Source organism: Seriola lalandi, unplaced genomic scaffold, assembly GCF_002814215.2.
Source record: "Seriola lalandi dorsalis isolate HSWRI2012SDOR001 ecotype SW California unplaced genomic scaffold, Sedor1 jcf7180002054970, whole genome shotgun sequence".
NCBI classification, from domain to species: Eukaryota; Metazoa; Chordata; class Actinopteri; order Carangiformes; family Carangidae; genus Seriola; species Seriola lalandi.
The window spans coordinates 235,736-258,634 of NW_019525521.1; the positions used below are offsets into that span (position 1 = coordinate 235,736).

At 39.4% G+C, this 22,899-nt stretch overlaps 1 protein-coding gene and 1 pseudogene across 1 annotated transcript in view; one reads left to right on the forward strand and one right to left on the reverse strand.

Moving 5' to 3' along the window:
• Positions 1-526, forward strand: part of LOC111646387 (pancreas transcription factor 1 subunit alpha pseudogene) — a 1,287-nt pseudogene extending 761 nt beyond the window's left edge.
• Positions 527-4,777: 4,251 nt separating this feature from the next.
• Positions 4,778-22,899, reverse strand: part of vopp1b (VOPP1 WW domain binding protein b) — a 39,567-nt gene continuing 21,445 nt past the window's right edge. Inside the window, exons 3-5 of the mRNA XM_023395879.2 lie at positions 15,180-15,257; positions 14,218-14,351; positions 4,778-9,528 (exon numbers count right to left, since the gene is read on the reverse strand). Coding sequence (XP_023251647.1) covers positions 9,323-9,528; positions 14,218-14,351; positions 15,180-15,257 — 418 coding nt within the window. The 3' untranslated portion in view covers positions 4,778-9,322. The remainder of the gene's footprint in view (positions 9,529-14,217; positions 14,352-15,179; positions 15,258-22,899) is intronic.

Here is a 22,899-nt window from a genome sequence, read left to right on the forward strand (position 1 = left end):
ATATATATATATACTATGACTTTTTATGCCTTACTATACTATGAACCTTTGACTTACTATACTATGACGTTTATGACTTTTTATGCCTTACTGTACTATGATATTTTATGACTTTTCATGCCTTACTATACTATGATGTTTTTATGAAATGTTATGCTATACTATACTATCACTTTTTATGCCTTACTATGAGTTTTATGCCTTACTATACTATGAAGTTTTATGCTTCACTATACTGTGAAGGTTTCATGACATTTTATGCCTTACTATAGTATGACTTTTTATACCTTACTTCCAGTTTTATGCTTTCCTATACTATGATGTTTTATGCCTTACTATACTAAAACGTCACAGTAAAAAGTCATAAAAGTGTCATACAGTATTTATGTATGAATATATCTATATGTATTTATGCACGTATGAATGAATGTATGTATATAACTACATAGGTATGTATGTACATATCTATCTATCTAAATGGTTAAGAACAGAATGTGCTGTGTCACATTTCCCCATCACAGGTTAAACTGTCACATTATTTTTCAGATGAAAAAACACCTCAACCATCCACTTAACTTAACCTTAACTCTTCTGATTCTATATATTTTTCTAATTAAAAGGCTTATTGTGCCCCCCCCCCCTTTATATTTCAAATGTTTAACCATCTTAAACTTTTTAAAATCTAGCTGAAATGAAAAATGCCTTTTTAACCATTATAGAGCACATCATCTGCTTGGGTTCAAGCCAAGGGTCTTCAGCTACAGCACAACTCACAGTCGGCTGGTCTTAACTTTCTGCTCCTGACTGTATTGATGCTGGAATATAACAATATTTAATCATCCAATATAATTCGTAGACTTAATATCATTAGTTGTATAGCCATAGTGTAAATAGCCATGATATATTCTCTCCCACCGTTTCCAACTCAATTAATTTCATTATTATTTTTATCCTGATGATTACACGCTGCTTACCCTTTCGATAGTAGTCTAATTAATAAACTTCTTTATTTACATTCAGTCTTTGTCCTGTTGTGTTCCTTTGAAGTAGAGACTGGAGATCCATTGAATCAAGAAGTCACGGCTTCTGATATTAGACTGATCACATTAATCAATTAAATAATTTAATAACATTGTCCTCCCTTTGGTTGGTTTAGGTTTCAAAATGCATCTTTTCTTTCCTCTATCAAGCAAAAGTAACATCATTGAACACAATTATGTGTCCAAGTTTTATAACATAAATAGTGCAGTTTAGATTTTGTACTTTTAGGGTTGAAAATTGTTCTCAGCTCAGGTACAGTGATGCAGAACATCTGTCGAGAGTAAGATGACTTGAGAACATTCAGAGGAACATGCAGCTGTTGGTTTATTTTAGATAGCCCCCTCTGGTTTTGGAGATATGATCAGTGTGACAAGATGCCCCGGTCTCCTCTAATTATTTCATCTACATAACAAAACTTGTTTTCTCCTGATAACTTGTTAATTTATCTCATTATCTACAGAAAATGAGCTTTTCCTTCTTTCCCAGAAGCTTCAGACATTACTGTTGGTCCTCAGTGGCGATGTCCAGTCTCTTTCACTTCAGTTTAATAGGATCAGCATAATATTAATATTATAGAACCTGGAGCTAACTGTATTCTGTATTAACATCCATGTTTAACACTGTATATGAAGCCTGAAGCGGAGCTGTCCCGGCCCCTGTGGTGCTGATCTGGGTACGGCTCGTTTTCCTTTCCCTCCACATTCAACTACCATGATATGAGATAAATTAACCTGTTCGTTTTCTCGACATAATACAATTTAAAAGAAAGCATTAAAGAAAAAAGTAATTACAACTAAAGCCTTTCGGCACTTCCGTAGGAGACATTTTTGATGACAGAAAAAGATTTTTTGTTCGCACATAATTATTTTGTAGAGAAATTATTATTTAAGATCAAATTGTTTGAGCAGCAACAGCTGATCAGAAACAGTCACAGTAAATGGCTTTTATTGTTACACACTGTGTCACTGTCAGACAAACATATTGAGATATTGAACAGGAAATTATTTTAGATTTGCTCAAATTTAATTGTTTTTTGTCTGATACTATTTTCTTTTCAAATATAATTTATCTGTGAGCAAAAATTGTTCCAAATATCTGTTCAGAATTTTGACACAAATCAGAGTTTCTGGGCTTTTTACACAGGGAACATTTACCTGAGCTCGTCATCTAACTGAGGCTGGTTGCTATAATCAGCTGGAGCACAAGCTGTAATGGCTGACGGCCATGTTATCTATGCCATCTGCTCATCACTGGTGTATCTGAACATCTTTTAGGCTGCTTCTTCGAAAGGCCTGTGGTTGTTTTTTTGGTTTCTTGCCAGTGTGGCTCTCGGAAACGGAAAGTCAGTCGGTCCAAACTGTCGGCTGTTTTGCCGTGAAATTAAATACAAACATTAATTTTCCCCTCAGAATGAATTCTAATAACTTTGCTGGATCCTCTGACGTTTCATCTTGGATTAGGGTTGGGGTTACGGTCAGAGGCCACAGGCTCCTAAAGGCCAGAGAAGGTGTTAAAGCGTTTAATTTTTTTTTTTCTCTCTGTTAACGTAACATTACTTAAAAAATGTTTTTGCAATGGGCATGTTTTAATTAATAATAAAGAATTATGAATTAAGAATAAAGTCGATTTACACAGAACAGGATGACGTTTAAACAAACAATATTTACTGAATAGAAAATTTTCTACAGGATCTTTAGATAATTAATATTTACATTAACATAAATAAGAAACTCTGATAAATAATAATAAAATAATATAACAACTAATCAATATTACAGTGAGCTTTTTCTGCTGCCTGGTCATCAGCCCAGTCCTCACGTGCTTATTATTTACTGAGAGATGTGCAGTATGCCCAGCTGATCAAGGTTTTATTTTCAATATTTAATCAATAGTCAGTGTCAGTCCGTCTTGCATTAGTCTTAGAGTTGTAACTAAACCTTGACTGAGAGACTAGATGATCACTGTCTTGTTTTAAAACGATCACGTGTCATATATTGTCGGGACTCGTCTCCACAGGTTGCTGCTGGCTCGCGCGACTTTTCTTTCATGCACGCGCATATGAACGCATTTACACGCACGACTCGGTTAACTTCAGTTTACAAACACTGCTGTCTGTTGATGTTTATCAAACGTAATAAATAAATAAAGTATTTCACTCTTACCTCGAGTCACGGGACAGATGTAAACAGGTAAACAGGAAACAGACCGAGAGACGCACCGCGCAGCTCAGGTAGAGAGAGAGAGAGAGAGAGAGATCTATGAAGTGCTATGAAGACATATCAGTCTGTTGATGTTATTTGCTGAGTTCAAACTTAGAGAGAACGAGTTTACCTGGTTGTTGTTTCCGCGGCTCTGTGTGTTTTTATTTCTGTTTTCCACAAACATGTTGAACCAGCTCTGACTCTGAGTGGATGAACCCTGAGAGGTTTTCGGTTCCAGCACAGCTGATCTGAGTTAGTTCAATCAACTCTGAGTTAACCGCGTGCATGAGGAATATAAATAGCCATCATCAATGGATCTCCGATTCAACGATTCACCATGGCAACGGGTAAACAAAGAGCAGAGCCTCCATTTTAATCCAGAAAATTGAGTGTGTGACATTAGAGCAGATTTATTTCTAAAAAACAAACAAACAAAACTAAAGAAAAACACGTTTGTTAAATTAAATGTTTAAATATATTTATTCGGATGTCACGTGATGAGGACCAAGATCTAGATATAGATGAAACAGATCAGATAGAAATGTATTGATCTATTATTGTAGCCTCAGATTCTGACCCAGGAAGTTTCATTATTTTGGTGATTTTCAGTTGAAAAGAGCATCGAGGTTAAAGCTGAGTGTAAATTTTCACATGTCCATGTTACAAAAATCAACAGCATCAATGAGTGTTTGAACACGTAGTAAATTTATATACAGTGACTGAAATGCTGTTAAAACAGTTTCAGAGCCTTTATTAAAATCCTCACTTTTAAACTACATTTATTAAAAGTATCTTCAGATGCATTACTGTCATCCTCACTCAGAAGCATCATCATCCACAGCATGATATGACTATGATAGGACTGTTCATCAGTGCGTCCAATCAGAACATGAGAAATAATTCTTCATGTGTTTTTACAGTGTTGAAAGTTCAGTAAATGCTTCAGTGCAGAGGAATTGATTGACAGTCTGACAGGTGTCTTAATGTCAGCAGAGTCTCAGTTATAAAGACAGGTGCAGGTTTTAATTTGATCTGATCTGAGTGCATCTGCTCTAAGCATCAGAGCTGCAAACAAATTATGAGCGTTGTCGCCCCGCTATCCTGATCAGCAAAACATCAGTGAGGGAGGTATTCAGTAAATTATTTAAAAATAGATTTTATCTGTTATTTTGAGGTGTTAAACTGCAATATCTGAATAAAACAATTCCTAAAACTCGACTTGCTAATTTCTTAGCATTTTAAGACATCAAATACAAATTAAGGGCTTATTTTGAGATGAAATAATGCCTTTTAAAATAAGACTTAAGGATCTGTGAGAACCCTGTTTTATTTTGACTGACAAGACATTTAATTTGGTGAAAACTGCAGAAACTGCAGCATTTAGTGCCAATTAGCAAATGTTAGCATGCCTACCTGCTATCATGCTTAGGTTAGCATTTAGCTCAAAGCACCGCCATGCCTACAAACAGCCTCACCAAGTCAGAAAACATGCGGTTAATTTCCTTTGTGGGATGAATAAACAACATTAGTCAGAATCACATTTTATCAGAAGTGAAGTTTATTTACATATTTCACAATGTATCATGATATTTTATGTTGAAATTCTCAAAGCAGATGAAAAGGAGAAGTTAACAAGAGAGAACTGAGGGTTCAGATGCTTCAATTATAGAATCTGTTGCATAGTTTGACATGATTAAACAGAATACCTTTTCCTAATATTGTGCTATGAATTTCCATCATCAAACAGCCTGAGACCTGAAGAGACTCTGTTGCTGTGAGGGGCCCCAGTCTTGTTCCAAACCCCGCTACTGGTTTCCTGTAGGAGCCCGGAAACCAGACTGGGGTCAGGAGAGTCTCTAAGGCGGCCTTCCATCGACTCTACATTGGCGTGTGCTTTACAGATGTTCTTTCACTGTGAAACAGCACCACAGCTGGATGGACCAGGACAGGAATCCTCTCCATCCATAAACAATATTTAAAACTAAAACAGGGCGCAGACTCTGAACTAAATCACCGTAACAAAGAGTCAGTACAGGTTTTCACAACCACATCTGGGGCCATAAAGCGGCGTCACTGGAGGACAGGCGGTGGTCATTCTTTAAATACTGTATACAGATTAAGAAATGGGTGTCGGTACACTAACGCCTTTAACTTAACGACCTGCTGTGAATGAGGTTTAATTCTTTAATATGAAAAATACAGTACACTTATGTTTGCTGTGAATTAGGTTTTGGTGATTCCTTGACCTCCCCTTCAGACATATGGAAGAAAATCCACCAACAAGTCATTATTATGTATTTACCTTTTCATTTTAATGGGTACTAAGCCAGAATTATCATCTTATAATAGTATCTTATGATCTGGTGACTCATTATGACTTAGTATCTTTTTGAAAAAAACAATATCATTATGAGAAACTTCCTCAAGTATGTGATACTAACTAAATGCTGATAAAAGATGTTTCTCATAATAAGATATGATAATATTTCATAATTTTGTGTCATTTCTATGCGACACAAAGTCATAACAATGAGAACAAATACCTTTTAATTTAAATAAAAGTTGTTTTTTCCAGTGGCAGAATTGGTCTTCCATATTTCGCACTCCCATCAGGTCAGTTCTTATTTGTGCCATAAAAAAGGATGAGAAACTTGATTTCACTACACGCACTGGCAATGTTTATTCCTTTCATTTTTTTTCTTTTCTTTTTAAAACTTCTTTTAGCCATGCAAGCCACAAAGCGCTCTTCATTTTTTTAAAACATGGAAATGTCGTCATGTCGTCCAGAAGCTGTGGAACCAGTTACGGCCAGCAGATGTAAGTCTTCAGTCTGAACCAGGGAGGAACAGGCCTCACGCAAGAACCCAACAGGCAGAACGAACCTGTTGCTTTTCTCCAATCTCTCTCTATATTTACAATTTAAATGAAAGATGCGAGTACCTGCTGACCAGTCATGAAGAGAAAAGAAACTGAATCTGACTCTGAATCTGAATGAATGTGGAGTTTAAACTTGTAAGATGAAAGGCCTTGCAGCTTTGCTGAGAAAGATTCTCGGATAAGGCCCGTTGTGTTTTCAGCGTGGTCGGTGATTGTTGTGTGTCGGTGGGATGGCGACGAAGACAAAACTATGCTACAGAAAAAGCTCGGCTACCTCTAACTACCAAATCATCATCATCATCATCATCATCATCTTCTTCTTCTGGGTAATTATTGCAGCACAAAATGTCCAAAAAGAACCAAAAAATCACAAGTTACTCCACTGGAGCAGTCGTTCTGTTCTTCAGTGAAATAACACACATCACTCTGTACAAACAACATCAGCGTGGCGTCGGTTCCCAGGACGTCAATAAATAACCATGAGTAAACACATGTAAATTCAATCGTGACAAAGTGACGCTTTGTACTCTGAACTGACATTTAGATCAGTTTTCATACACGATGTTGTCAATTATTTTCTGGGCTTTCACTCTGGTTTCCAAATGCCTTTTCCAGAGTTTTGGCAAAAACCGTGAATTTTTTTTGGCATGAAAATGGTCACACTTCTCGACAGTGTAGTCCTGATCCAGGACCATTATAATAAGTCACAGAACCGCTCAGAAAATTTGTGACAGGAAAATACTAAAAACAGTAAATAGTTGGAAAGACTTTAAAGCATGATGAAAAAAAAGCATTTATGAAGTGAGATATAGCAAGTTAGCTTAGCATAGAGACTGGACACAGGGGGAACAGCTAGTCTTGTGAAATCCAACAGACAAAACAAATTTCATGAGCAGATCTGTGATAGCAGCTAAGATCCACACAGACCAATAACATGTACAGTCCTGGACCAGGTCTAGACGTGGTGCGTTAGCACAGAAGAGCGACTGGCAGACGACCTTTACCACCTGAGCTGTTCGGACGAAGCTCAGGCTGAACACAGTAAACGGAGCAGGAGGTTGATGGTGGACGTGCTGCCTGACGTCCTGCTGGGAGCACGGAGCTGCTCTATATTCAGCAGACTGTCTGAGAGGACGACTGTGTCTCTCCCTCTCCCACATACAGTCACACTGACTGCACTGAGACAGCCAGGTGGAGCAGAGGTGACAGTCTGTTCACTCTTACACAACAACAGGGGCTGTTTATGAAGAAATCACTTAGACAAAAACAACACATATTTTACTAAGAGGAAGCTTTGCTAAGGGAATCATCACATCAATACATTTTGTTTGACTCCTTTTCCTCTGATTTCAATCAAATATTTCATTTTATCTAGGGTCTGATTTACCTGAGCAACTGTTGCCATGAGAACTTCACCATATTTCACCACCAATGTGTTGGAGATATTTGTTGCAGGAACTTGAAGAAAAACTGCACATCTTAGCGTAAATGTTAAGGAGAGAAGAAATGAATGTGAATGAGGAGTCAGTCTCCAGCAGCTGATGCTCCGTCACTGATCACTGCTGCAGATCCTACACGTCCCGACACCGACAGCAGCAGAACCACCATGTGCATCCACTTCTCGCTAATTATGTAAATGTTGGCACATTTAATTATGGCAACACGCCCTTTAATCATTAAACCATTGATTTAAATTTTTAGCCAAGTATTTCTCCCTAATGTAAACCTACACACACACATTGAATACAGACGGCCCATCTCTCTCTGCCACAGTGACACACAGATCTTTCATCGTGACTCGAGTCACAAAGTGAATCAAACTGTTTTCATGTTCAAAATTAAAATAGTTGTGCATAAAAAAAACATGCAAAAGCAGCTGTGCATCGTTTGTTTGTATCTGGTTTCACTTGTTAATGAACTGCTCCAAATATAAATCCAACATAAGCAGCTAATTTAGGCTTTTTAACTGGCGGGACTAAAAGGCTAAAGACCAGGGGCCAGATGCATAAATGATGCGTACACACAAAAACCAACTGTACATGAACCGGTCTTTGTAAACACAGACTGTGTCACCTCAATCTTTGACCAGGTGAACACACCTTTTTCCAAAGTGATCCAAGTTACAGTGAAAATACAAAACAAGTAGTTCCCACTGACAGAGGAGTGAGAGCACTCCTTCCCCCAAACGTCAGCACTGTCACCACGGCCTTCTGTTGGTCAACTGCTCATTCAGGGGTCAAAGTTCACTGAAGTGTATCGAGGTGAAAAATTCATATCAAATTAACTGCTCCCACTATTTGAACGAATTAAAATTTGCTGCTTAAGTCGGACGTTTTTAAAGCTGGCGACAGAGCGGGGGAACCATCTTGGAATAGCACAAGTCAGAATAACAGTTGGTTTTCCTGATCGTGCATGAATGCAGCATCTGCAGCACATACTGTAGCTAGTGCAAAGCTCCCCATGCTGTCCTGTACGTCCAGCATGGGGAGCTTTACACAGCACGTCAGAGTTGGTACAAACCGTCTCAGCTTGGCTCCGTCCATGTGATTCACCTGGTGCTGAACTGAAAGCCTTCATCACTGCGAACAGGAGAACGAGCCAGTTACTGCTGTAGTAGCTCATTAGGTCGTTACGCAACTGAACTACACACTGAAATAAAAAATGTATCAAGAACTCATCATTTAGTAAAAAGCCCCGGCTGCAGTGTCATCACTGGAACTGGTTTTAAGAACCTTGTGTACATCAGTGTCTTTTTGTGATTATTGTTAATTAGAAAATCATATCTCCGACATCTTAATACATGAAGTTCTAGCTGTGGCTGTGATGGGAGGGTGGAGGAGAGAGGTGATGGTGAGTGAATCCTAAACCTAAACTGGTCCGTCCTCGGCCCGGCGCTGTCACTGTACACATAGATCCACATAAATTAATCATCTAGAGTGTGTGTGTGTGTGTGTGTGTGTGTGTGTGTGTGTGTGTGTGTGTGTGATGATTCTGGTTACGGTGCCTCTTTTGGTCTTTTCCACTGAACAACAGATTGTGTGTTTTCCATCCAAAAAGTTGGAAACAATTGTCAGTCTTTCCTCCTCTTCCTCATCTTCATCTGATTTTCCTGTTAATTCCTCCTCGCTGCATCCTTCTTTCCTTTCCTTCCTTACTTCCTTCCCTTGTGTCAAGTTCGATGTCCTCAGTGCTTAGTGCAGACGTTACTTCTTGTCGCTGTTTTGAAATATCTGTTCGTAGGGCGGTGGTGGGTGGTTGCAGTAGGACGGAGGTGGAGGGTAGGAGCTCATCATCATATGGGCGGAGCCAGGCTGTGCAGTGTATGCTGGGTGCGTCATGGTAACCCCCGGGTCACCACCTGTCATCCCGTTGACCCCGAAGCCCTGCATACTTCCTGGTTGCTGGGAAACTGGAGAGAGGAAGAGGAAGTTCAGTGGCTTTATGATCATATGTTGTCAGCTTTAATAAAACCACACACGGTTCATCATCTGTTCTAGCAGGTTTGGATTCGGCAACATGTCGGTTCAAGTTTAAAATCCTAAAGATTTCTTGCTTGATTTGGCAACATCTGTGGTTACTGGTGGTGACAACAAATGTTTTGCCAAGTGAAAATGACACGTGTAACGACCAACGGGGGGCAGCAAACACTCCTTGAGCTCTGAGGCAGAGTCCGGGGCGGACATTTCCCTGAGCTATTCTCATTATGTACACTTGACACAACATGGCACCACGTTTTCAAAACTATTATTTTACCACATTGAAAAAGTAAATGAACTAAAGAAGAAAATAAATAGATCTCCTTTAAGTCACCGAGTGACTAATTAGCGTTTTTGTGAAAACACAAGCTCTGATATTAACAAAAGCAACACAGAGTTTTCTAACACCTCATGTCGGCTGTCTGGCATATCATTTGGTCAGTTCTGACGTCTCTTACAAAGATTGATCACAGCATTTTTTAAGTGACAAAAAGAGAATGAAAAAGTTTGAGATGGACTGAACCTGCTGAGCATGTGACGCCACACGACTAGGATGGGCTTCGTTAAGATACCGTATTGTTAACAAACTTCAACAGCACAGTTCTGAACAAATCACTATTACAGACTGATTTTGTAACGATGGAAATGTAAAACAAATGTGATACACAATTATTTACTACAGGACTTTTTCTGTGACTGTATTTCTACTGCGCAGTAGTTCACAGTCGTTCATTTTTCTTTAGGTCTACAACTGTAACGCTCATTGTTATTCCTCGGTTCTTTGATAACACCATCAATGACTGCTCAGACTACAGTACATAACTCCATCGATTACAAAGTGAAAATGAAAACAATTCATCTCATTATAAAAGAATTTGAATGTGGTAATTAACATGACTTCTTCACATCATTCGTTCTGTTTTTGTCTAAGCTGCTGCCACTGTTACATCACTGAGATTCCTTATTTATCTCTTCTGGGTTAAAATGTTTGGCCACAATCCAAAGCCCCAAATGAACTCTTATGAAATCGTTTCAAGCATGTCAGAAATGTTTAGAACAAGCAGCCTGAGATAGGGAATATATATTTTGAGTTCATCATAGAGAGAAGTAATAACAGAAGCAATAATATTCCTCCTCTGGGTCTCCATTCTAGTATCTAGTCTTCCTGCAGAATGGAGTTTTACATTCACTGTTATCACTGGAGTGCTCCATTCAATTTTCTGCTTGGTTGACTGACACAGAGTGAAATTCTGTTCGTTTAATATTAAGACTCAGAGTTTTATCAGCTGCCCTACTTTCCCCCCAAAATCTCAAGTTTTAAATTCACCCTTAAAGGCCGCAGTGTCGGACTGGGGTTTGAACAGTTTGGCAAATATTCAGTTTTAAAATATCAAACTTTAACTTGAGAGATGAACAGGAAACACACGTTTCCATTTGAATCATGAACGCATGTCATCTGCTAAAGAATTAGGAGACGCTGATTGTGCACCAACCACAGAGAACAACTGTTACAACGCAAATTATAGTTCCCTAAACCTGCAGTGCTCCTTCCTGTGGCCGTGAAAGTAATTACACATACACTGTTAAATACAGAGAAAAGGATTCATTATTTAGGTAGAGTAAATGGCAACATACATGTCTGTCTCAGTCCCGTCTCTTCTTTCAGCGAACCCCGGCGAGGAAAAGTCACACTAACTATAATCGCTGTTGATCGCTTTCTTTTCAGACTACAATCCTTCCTCTGAACGCCAACTTTCTGTTTTTATGTAACTTGTACATCGTAAACATACAGCGCAAGAACTCGGCTGACAGCTGCGTGTTGTTTCCCAGATTTTATTATGAGTCCCCCGTGCAACACAGTGCAACACGCTGAAGGTTCCTACCCACATATTTCACCCAGTAACCTTCAGGATGCTGTTTCACGGGGGACATAACAAAAGTCTGAGAAACAATACCAGGTGCCAGTAACAGGCGTGAGTTAAGGTTTCCTTAAAATATAAATGACTGCACAAAGCACCCTTAAGTCTTCTCCTTAAGGTTTCCTTAAAATGTTCACTATTTAAGGTTTTCTCCTTATGTGAGTCTTATACTTAAGGAATCACTCAGTCAATTAATCTGTTGCACTAAAGACCTTATCGACCAAAACCACGACCAGGAGACACCCTTAATGATGCAGTAGAAGGTTAGGTTTCAAATGCATTAAGTTTTTCCTTAACTAAGGAAACCTTTTCAGAGATTCTGTGCAAGTAACTCCCTCAGCCATGGGGAAATTAAACCTTAAGTGGATATACCTTAGTAGAAAACTTAAGGTGTTTTGTGCAACCGGCCCCAAGTGTTTGTTAAGCCTCTAGAACATCCTCTTCATCTCTGGCAAACTTGCTGGTTCATCTAAAACGCATCACTACAGCGCCAGGAAGCCGCCACATACACCAGATTTAAAACTGGTGCAGAACACAGAGATTTACCTGGAGCTGACAGGGTTAATCTGCACTGTGTGAAGTAGTTCAGGAAAAGAGCGTGAAAGTGAAAGCCCCACACTCCAGCTTCAAGTTGAATTAGCTCTTTTTATCAAAGCACCTTCCTCCCATTAAACGTCTTAAATCCTCCTCTTTCACCTTCACAGAAAAGATGTTCTCAAATCCTTTTTGTGACTGTCTTATCTGGACACATTAAACTCTTAATTAGGAGTCGTTCCTATCATAGTCATTTCCCTCCTAAAAACCTGCTGCGGTGTCTGTGTGTGCAGAAAAGTGCTTTAAAATCACTATTACTATCTATCTCTTGTGTGCACGGTTGACCTGGGACAGGTAAAGGTGAGCTCCTGTCAGTGTCAGTGGACATTTTGTTTGCAGCACCAGACTTATTCTAAACCACCCCAAATCATCAGGAACAACTTAAAGTGCTGGTTAAAGGGAAACTTTGCTTATATCCAACTCCACTTTCTTAGGAGCCTGGCCACAAGTCGTCCCAATATCTCGTTATGGATCTGAACAGATCACCTGATCCACTGACACTGACATGTGGCTTTTCAGTACAGCAAAAACCCAAAGATGAGAGCGCCATGGCCGCCATCTTTGTGCACGGCTACAGGTGTTTACAGCGCTCTCAGGGTCATTAGTTCATTTATTTATCAGACATATATTAGTAAACTAAACTGTATCATCATCAAACATCAGAAAAGTGATAAGTAGATTAAATATCATACACATCCTATGAAATTTTCTGTCAGATCAAAGTAATGATGTTGTATACTTCACTTATTTACTAGATCTCACTTTCTATTTCCATTAAATTTTTTTTTTTCTGTTCTCTAGAAGCGATTTTGCAGAGGGCAATTTTGATGTTAACTCTGTAAATAGATCTTAGAAGAAAAGGGGCTGGTTAAGAATAGACCACATCAAATACTGTGTGTCATATTATCTGTGACTGCAGTGTATAAAACACACACATCTCACAATTTATCATTTTACTTCCAGAAACATTTTTGAGAAATATTGTCACTTATTTTTAAAAGGTTTCAGCAGCTGGAGCAAGCAAGGTTCAATCTCTTATTGTCTGATTGATATAAATGCTATTAGTTTACCTTTCTGAAAATGCAGACATGCACAAGCTTCAGTAGACATTTGAATCACATTCCTTGTGTACGTCCTATTGAAGTCGACATGCTAACCAGCTAACCCCAGCTCGTCTCATCTCCTAGAACTACTTTCCGATAGTGAGTTACCGTAGCGTCCACCAGTCTGTCCTCAGTTCAACATGAGAGGATGAAGAGGAGGCGCGGATCAGAGAGTGTTCTCTAAATGTCTCTTCTTGGAAACGCAACAATGGCTGAAGCTCTTGGCAAAGCAACCCTTCATCACCGCCACTCGATCCCTGCAAGAAAACCTACATATGGCAGCTTTAAGTCTGCACTTTGTCACATTTTGTGTTTCATCAACTCTCCACCTCAGCCAAGCGACAAAACATTTGTGCTATATTTTCACTATCTAATTTTTCTTCGCAAATTAAAGGCGATTGGAATCACACTTACTAACGTGTTGTGGCTGGTGTTTCCAGCTGTACTGATTCAAACTCGGGTGTAAGACGTTTCTAAAACACATCTAAAACTTGTATGTTGCCAACTGCATCTCAATCTGTTTCAATTTCAAATGATTTATACCTGTTCTTTAGATAATCCAGTCACCCCAGACCAGGCTCCCATAACATCCTACACATCAAGTGTCACAGAGTTTCCAGCTGGTATTAGGTGATGAAGATATTGGCTGTGTCCCAATTCAGGGTCTGTGACTGCGTCACAGCCGAGCGACTAGACTGTCCTATTCCGAAAGCTGCTTCAAATGCATCCTTCTTTTCCTGGACAACGAAAGCTGCTTCGGGTGGATCCCAACATATCCCAAGATTCATTGTGCAGTCATTGTTATGGGTGGCTCACAGACTAGCGAGCTCTCCTGACATGGTGTACATGACGAGGATGCGGGTGAAGAGCTGGGTGGAGCGTAATGGAGCACTAGCTTGATTTCTAAAACTTGGAGATTTCAACTTTTAAGTTTTTCTTTTATGTTTATTCTTAATATTCAACCATGTTTTAAGGCATTTTAGCTTGTGTTTGAATCTTACTGTACCTGGTGTGGTGACAGGGTGCCTGGTGAAGGAGACGTTGAACGCTGGCTCGTCTCTCAGAGGGGACGGATACATCCTTCTGCGGATGAAGAAACCAGCACCACAGCAGAACAACACTCCCATCATCAGCAGCACCCTGAGAGACAAACAGAGGACTTTTCATCATCATGAACACGCCCAGGTCTGTCCAGCAGGAGTGGACAGACTCCAGTGTGGGAGGACGATGGAGGAAACATCAGGCTTCAGTCTGGGTTTCCACCGAATCTTAGTGTCTCATGATAATCTAAATGCTTTGTAAGTATTAACTGCAACACCGCAGGTAAACACAGACCACGACCAGTCACAAAATAAAGTCAGTTAGTTGCACACAGCAGCAAAAGAGGATTATTGTGTGCTCAGATAAAATCTGCCCCTTCTGCTGTGAATTAAAAAACATGCAGTTCAACAACATTTGTGTTCTCTGTGAGGACAATGAGCATAAGCAGATTTTACTGGTTTAAAAATGTGCTTAGTTTCTCAGCCCTGAACAATGGGCACAACAGTTCAAAAGGTCGCAGAGTAATTTCCTTCTCTCCTCTGTGGCTGAGTGAAAGGAAACTTCAATTGTGTCACTATCACCATGTGAAAGCTCATTCTTGACCTTGAAGAAAGATAGGGGCTTTTAGGAGCTTTTCCCCTTTTCAATGACACTCTTTGAATAAACTGACGAACAATTCTGAGAACAAAATGCCAGGAGGAGTAAATGGCTATTATGAATCACAGCTGAGCTGACAATGGCGCTCTGTCACCAGGAGCTCCAATGCTAAAAGCCTCTGACTTTGAAACTTCATTGCTAAGGATTTGGTCATACATGTACTTAAAACTCAATAAGTAGCATATTTGTGGTTCGCTCACCAGGTACAAGAAATTGCATTTGTTCATTTATTTATTATTAGGCACCTCTGAATTTCAGTCAGTAACTCACCAGAAGTACCATAGTCTCTGGATGGACAGGGCTCTCACACAGCAGCGAGTCCCACAGCAGTCCTCATAGGAGCGACATCTGCAGTAACCAGGAACACAGTGAGACATACAGGTCAGCAATAGCACAGATTGTATTAGCCTCAAAATAAACACGGATAAATAATCCCACCAACACACACATAATTAGCTAAATAAAACAACAGTAAATTTAGTTGAATTAGGCACCTTTGCAGGTTAAATGATGCTTGCACAATGCCGTAAACCAGTGTCTTGCAATGTACTTTTAGTGTATTTTACCTATGAGTTAACATGCTTGGCAAGGGTGTGGGACTGCTGCTCTTAAAAGTTCATTTTCATTCACTTATTTATTGTTATACCCTTATTTTCTGTTGGTCAGCAACAAGTTCAACGGGCAGCCATTTTGTTAACAGTTTCACAACTGGTTGAAGTTAGCCTTAGAAGCTGCTAAAGTTAGCTTAGCCTGCTAGCTAAAAACAGACAGTAACCACAGACTGATGACACAGTAGCATCATTTCGTGAATGTTTGAAAGTCACGAAACTCACTCGGTATTTTACGGAGCCCCGGAGCGGTCTTAGTAAAAATATACATATGTATATGTATAAAAGCCGCCTTACAACAGACCCGCTTTTCTCCCCGAAGCATCGCGCCCATAATTTTGGAGTGCACGAGTATTTTGAACTTTACGGTTGAACTGCATTGAAACGAGGGTTAGTGACTTTACTCTGTTTATTCTGTTAAGACAAGTGTTGGAGTATGAAAGCCTTACCGGAGGAGACGCTTACAAATATGACACCATAGACAAGTTATCACACTGTAGCTGGCGTAAGGATACATGTGACTACATCCGGTTTTCAAAATAAGGGGTTCACACGAAGTGAAGTATATACTAACACACATAGAAAATAAAAATTGGTTTATATTCACACGAAGTAAATATTATTATATTTAATATTGATTATAATAGCTCTCGATAATGTAAGGAAAAATACTTCATTCATTTTGTGAGTTCTACATGTAGACTAAAAACCAGGCATTTTTACTTTTACTTTTTAGAGATTGCTAACATGCGGAAGAGGATTAGGGACACAAGCGAATTTTTTATTTATTTATTTATTTTTTTTTAATGTTTTTAGAATCGTGACTTCTGAATGGGAAAAAAGTCAGAATTCTGAGTTTACTTCATATTCTTCTTTTTCTCTCACATGTGGCTCTAATCTTCTTCCGTGGTGCCATGTTTTACATTTCCTGTGAATATAATCAAATTAATCTTCTTTCATTTTATTTTGAAAACCCGGACCTAGTCGCGTGTGTATCCCTGCGCGAACTCGACGTGTCGGACGCAATTTGATAAACTGGATGAGTTTGTGCTCCAGTACAATCACGGTTTCATAACCACAGTGAGGAAACTGTCAGAGCACAGTCGCTAATGAATTTGCCTTTAAAGCCAAAGACTCACACAGACTCACTCCAGAAAAATAAAAAAAGTCAAAGCTCCAGATGCTGAAAGAGCAGTTGAATCAAGGACTAACTGTAACCGCTGAAGAGATATCTGGACACTCAGAAAGAAGGATGGACGAGTGTGCGGAGGAACTTTCTGGCGTGAGAGAAAATAACCGACGACACAAGCTAGTGGCCGCCATTTTAAACCCCAAGGTTCAGCTATACAGCGCAGGTAGCTTTATAATGTTATTGTCTCACTGTTCACACTCATTTTACTGCTTTTAGCCGGATTTTAGCCACAATTATCAACAGTAAACTACACTTTACTAGCTAAAATTACAGTCTAATACACTTGCCCAGCAATAAAGGTTATAATTTTAAGTTTTAGAAAGGTACTGATTAAACTGTATGACTGTAGTGCTGTTAAATTGTACAGTCTGAGAGGTTGTTCTACTATTTTATATCTGAGTCTAGACTAAATATTAGTAAATATAAGTATAGAAATAATAAACTAGCAACTAAGCATATGTGAACAATGCTAGGTAAAGGTAAAGCTGATCAGGTCTTAGCCATGCTAGCAGATGGCTATGTTAGCTACATTTTGACTGAATTATCTATTATTATCTTTTATCTATTGGATTGATTGCCAAATGTAAAGAAATAACTTTGATGATCCCTGCATGGCTTTAGATGTGTTTGTCCAGGTACATTGTCAAAGTATAGATAGATTTATACTTAATTATCCCCTAGGGGAAATTGAGGTGTCCAGCAGCTCATTAGTGAAAACGGAGGAAACACCTAACATGAAGAATTATCAAAAGAAAATGTATTAATGTGTTTCACCAGCTCCAGATCTGACTGGTTATACTGGGCAGGTTACAGGTGTGAATATGTGCGACAGTAACGCTACTGAGGATGCGCAAAGGAATCATCACCGATCTCATCAACGTTCAGTAATGGGATATCAGGGTTGATATGAAGCTGGCCATTGTGTGTGTGTGTGTGTTCTCTCTGCAGATGTTCTTCAGGTGGAAACAGAAGCTTGTGAAGAGGATTGCAGTGGATCAGAACCAGCCCAGACCTTAGAGCCACTTACTCATCTACAACAAGGTACAGCTGACGAGGCCTCAGACCCTCCAGAGACCTCAGAGACTCAGGTCAGCGATAATGATTGGCAGAAACCTTTGTCAGGTTCTGAATATGAGAGCGAAAGCAGTGATGACAGTTCGACGGCGGACCAGGGACCTGAATCAGGTTTACAGACTCTGAAAAGTAACGGTGTCCATGTAGGGGATACAAAACGTAACACTGGCAAGAAATCTCGCTGCTCCGAGTGTGGTGGTAAACTCTCTTCGAAGAGGAATCTGAAGATACACATGAGATGCCTACATACAGGAGAGGGACCATTTGGTTGTGAGGTGTGTGGGAGAAGATTTATAATGTCGTGTCATCTCAAGCGACACATGAAAGTTCACACCAGAGAGAAATAATTTGGTTATGATGGTTTGAGGGCTCTCCAGGTACACAAGAGGTCCACACCTGATAGTGTTTGTTGCAAAAGATTTACCAGTCGTGTGTGTTTGTAGGCGCAGGAGTAAATCGAGTTGAGTTGTTCAGCAGTAAAAGTCAGAAAACTAAACATACAACAGTTCATCATCCAGTTACACAGCACTTAAAGGAGCTATTTGTAAGTTTTGCTATTGCTACACAACAGTTCATAGTTCAGATTTACTGACATATGACAATAAAACACAAGTTAACTGGAACATTTTTGGTAGTTTCTAGAAAGTTTTTGTGCTGTATTGAGCTGTTTTCTGAGATATTTTCAAATGTCATCATAAGGTTTGTTTCCTAAAGGTTCTCATCAGATAATTTCTACTGTTGTTTTAGTGCCAGTTCAAGTGTTAAATCCATGCTTTGTTAGGTTCTACCGCCAGTTTAAGGTGCATCAGCAGACACTTTCATCTGTCTTCTGACCGTCCTGTAAGCCCCTCCCTCTTAGTAACTGTTGGTGGCTTCATGACAATCCATCCATTGATGGTCACTGTTTTTACTTTACACATGTATAACAAGATGCATTTACAATGAAAACAAAGAAAAAGTGTCTATTTTTCTATTCTGGACTCTGGTCAAAGGAATTAATTTAAATAAATAATTTAATAATAATAATTCTGATTTTAGAACTCAAGTTTGTGTCTTGTAAATTCATATGAAACACAGAATACATTCTTCATCTACTGCGTTCAGGTTTGAAATACAAGTGCATCAGTTGCTGCATATAAGAAGTAGTTAATTCATGCATCAGCACCAGGTGGTACAAAGAGAGGAGGAGGTGTTCTGTTGCTCTCTCTGTTAGAGCCAAAGTAAAAATGAAAGAAAGAACAGTTTTGTTTGAGCAAAATCTGGTCTTCACCCAGAGACTTCACGTGCTGAGGGATTTGGAAATTTCATTGCTAGTTTTACTCTGATCAGTTTGGATGTAAATAAATCTGAGAATGTGTTGTGTGTGTATTCTGTGTATTTTCCAACAAAGGTATCTGCATCATCTTGGTAAATATAAATGTAAAACTCTGACCAGCGAGACAACATCTAGTCGTGTTGCTCTCCTCCCCAGTAATGTTAAATTTAGCACAGAAAGAAACATAATAGTGGTAATTTAAATAGCGGTTCATGGGATTTATTAACCCTCAGGGGTCCCTCTGTCCTTTTTTGGACATTTTCTTCACTTTTCTTTTTTGATTTGCTGATCATTTTGGCTGTGTTACAGCTGAAGGTATGGATTTCTGCAAGAAAGTGTCTTTTTTGACATATTTTTAAAATCTAATGTCAGTTACTGTTACAGGTCTATTATACACTGGTAACACATTTTGTACCCTCTGGGGTTCCTCGCATCCATCTCTTAAACCACTTCAGTTCTGCTCAAACCTACCAAATGTTTATTAGTTTTCAGGATTTTAACCCTTTAAATGCCAGTTTGAAGACATGTTGCCTCTTGTTTTATTAAAAAAACAACACAGAATATGAGATATTTCCCACATAATACATGATGGAGGGATGTGACATTGTTTTATATCAGAGTCTTTTATATCAAGACATTTCTCAAAAGCAGAATATGATCAGGGTGACTTTTGAACACTGGAAATAAATCATGTACTCATCCCGGCAGTAGCCCCCGGGGCACTCAAAATTTCCCTGGAATTTTCTAGTTATTATTATTATGTTCATGTAAGTGTTTATCTTTACAGCCGAGCTTTTAATACCACAAACTCTCACGACCTTCTACCAGAGACTCACACTCACTCTGTCATTAATCACATCCTGTCTGTGAGAGAAGCTCCTCATCCATCTCCACCTTCTATTATTAACTTTTAAAATAGTTCACTTAATCCAAGTCACAGAAACACTGCAACACTTATCTCAAAAAAATATATTTCATTTGTACAAGAAAAACAACCACCTCTTTAGGTAAGAAAAAAAAATCATAGTGTATGTAAATATAAGAAAATATAAAGCTTTCAGTCAGAATAATAAGGAAGTCCAGCTGTAGAACAACATCTCTGAAAAGGTTCAGAGTGAGATTAAGGAGCTCTGTCATTAGATCAGTTAGTACAAGAAACTCTGAACTGTGTCCGTACAGGACAAGTTACGTCCTTATGATTTAAGCCCGTGGCTGCGGTCGAAAAGTCAAACTAATCTGCTTTCCGAACCACTTTTCCTTCGTCATGGGGTCAAGGAAAGAAGTGAGGAGAATTCATATGGACTTGTGGTGCAGAGAGAATCCCACTGCACTTACTGCAGACTTCTTTTTAGACCAACTTTATTTATAACATGTGGACAGTTAAAACTTCTTTCCCAACTGCAAAAATAAAACAAACACGACTGAAATGTTGAAATAAGATAAAATGAAAAGAATGAAGAGAAAGTTGAGCCTTAAAAAAATAATTGAATAACTAGAATTTATAATAATTGCTGTGTGAAGTCCTGAATAAAGGCTAAAAAGTGTTTTGTTTGGCCTTGTGAGCGCAAAATCTCCATAACGCCTTGAGGGATTTTCTTCAAATTTGGTACAAATGTTCACTTGGACTCAAGGACGAACTGATTAGATTTTGGTGGCCAAAGGTCAAAGGTCAAGGTCAGTGTGCCCTAGTTAACTTACAATCAGTATGCTTGTTCTTCATGACTCCTAACCGCACAGATTTGACGGAGAAGAAATCTGTATTTATGGATCTGGAGCTCATTGATCAGACAAACATTTCCATCAGTTCTGGATCGTGTCACAAACTCAGCTGCTACATTTACATGAGTGTGCCATGGTGAAACTACAATGGTCTCCTTTCCTTTCCTAAAGGAAGGGTCCAGTGTTTCCTATCCTAAAGGAGATAAGAGAGGAAGCACTGAAGCTCCTTTCCTTATCATTTAGAGAACCGGATCAGCTCAGTTTGAACCTTCCTAAGCAAAAAAGACTTTTCGACCGCAGCCTATTGACAGTATATCGCTGCCTTTAACATGCACCAGTTGATGTCCTGGCCACTTGGGGGCAGCAGACCAAGCTGTAAGACAACACTGACATATTACCACCCTGTAAAGCTATTAGAGCTAAGCTTTTGCAAACAGCTGCATATTTCCACATCGAGCTGAAGATTATACTTTCTAACTTTGTCTGCCTGCAGTTTGGTGATGCTGCTTGGGTTGATGAGGGAAAACCAAAACAGTGAAGGTGTGGTTCTGTAAAAGCAAAACAACAAACTGAAATGAACTAAAAGTGGCCAGTATGTAGAGCTGAGGGGAAACTGCAGAGTTAGTGAGGTAAAGACCAGAGGTTTCCCTTGCCAGTTACAGAGAATTACTTGTTTTATGCAGGACTGAGAGCTCAATATAGCGCACTGACATTTCCTCCACTATAACAAGCCTCAGAGCAACAGACGCAGGTGGATTGTAATGTTGCCATTACTCACACTTTTCTGCTTCGTAAACAAAACTTTTAAAAAGTTTCATTTTAAATGGCAAACCCTGCAGCCTGGGAGCCAAATATTCAGAACAGAGGCCAACTGTGATTGATCAGTCCATGGAGAGCAACAGCTGAAATAACAACAAGGGGTGTGTGTGTGTGTGTGTGTGTGTGTGTGTGTGAGATGGATGATAGTGGATAGCCAGCATGACAGTGCATACCTCAGACTCCCAGTTCTGTCTGGCTCTAGAGCGATAGACTAGGGGATGAGCAGCCGCTGTCCCTGGAGGCCTCAGCATGAAAACCAGTGGAATCTGCACTGTGCCACATAGAGGCCGGACCCTGCTGTACTTCCCGCCTGTCAGCATTTATTAATATTCTTTGAACTGGAGGTACCGCAGAGAATTTAGAATAAACCCCCAGAAGATCCTGATCTGGAAATAATAAGATCTTTTCTCCAAATTATGAGACGCAAGTCATAATAATAAAGATTAAGTCTTTGATTTATATAATAAACTTCTGCATTCTGAACCTTAAAGTTATAAGCTGTAACTTTTCCACATTTGTTGAGTTGTGTTCTTACATGATCACAAATGTTTCCATCAATTCTCAAACCAGAGAAACCTGGGATTTCAATCCCGTTAACGCTCCGTTTAATTGGTCGCCTGTCAATGACATCATATCCTCTTTGATCATGTGTCAGTGTGTTTGTCTGACAGAAGCTCAACAGCGACTTTTATCTAGTTTTAAGTCACAGACACTTTTTACACCTCGGTGGTTTTCAGCTTGTTATTTGAACCTGATGATTTTAGTCGTTGCACGTCTGGATCTGAAGTTATCAGAGGAACAAGCTGAGGAAATGTTAGACAGCTCAGCTCAGAGACGTCCTGTGTTGGTGAATCACTGATTTTTTACACTGCTTTATTCAGCGTTTCTCCTGAATTTAATCCTCTGGTGTGTTTGTTGTGGAGAGGAGGACTCCTCTGTGGATCATTCAGCTGCTGGTAAAAACCTGCTGAACGCCTGGTTCATAAGTTATCAGAGAAACAGTCAGAACAAAGGTTAGCATCAGTCTCAGCTCCAGCTCTTCCCTGAGTCTCTGTCCTCCGTACAGCGTCGCTCAGACTCTGACTTTAACTGTGAAGCTGCTTCATTCAGTGTTTTTGTTATAATCACAGGGGCTGTTTGATTTCCTGAACCGCTCACACTGAGGGGATCCAAACCGGGAGGAGCTTACGGTAATGGTTGTGACGACAACAACTCCCACGCTATTTCACGATGTCACCCAACGCCGTCTTTTGTTATTGTTTT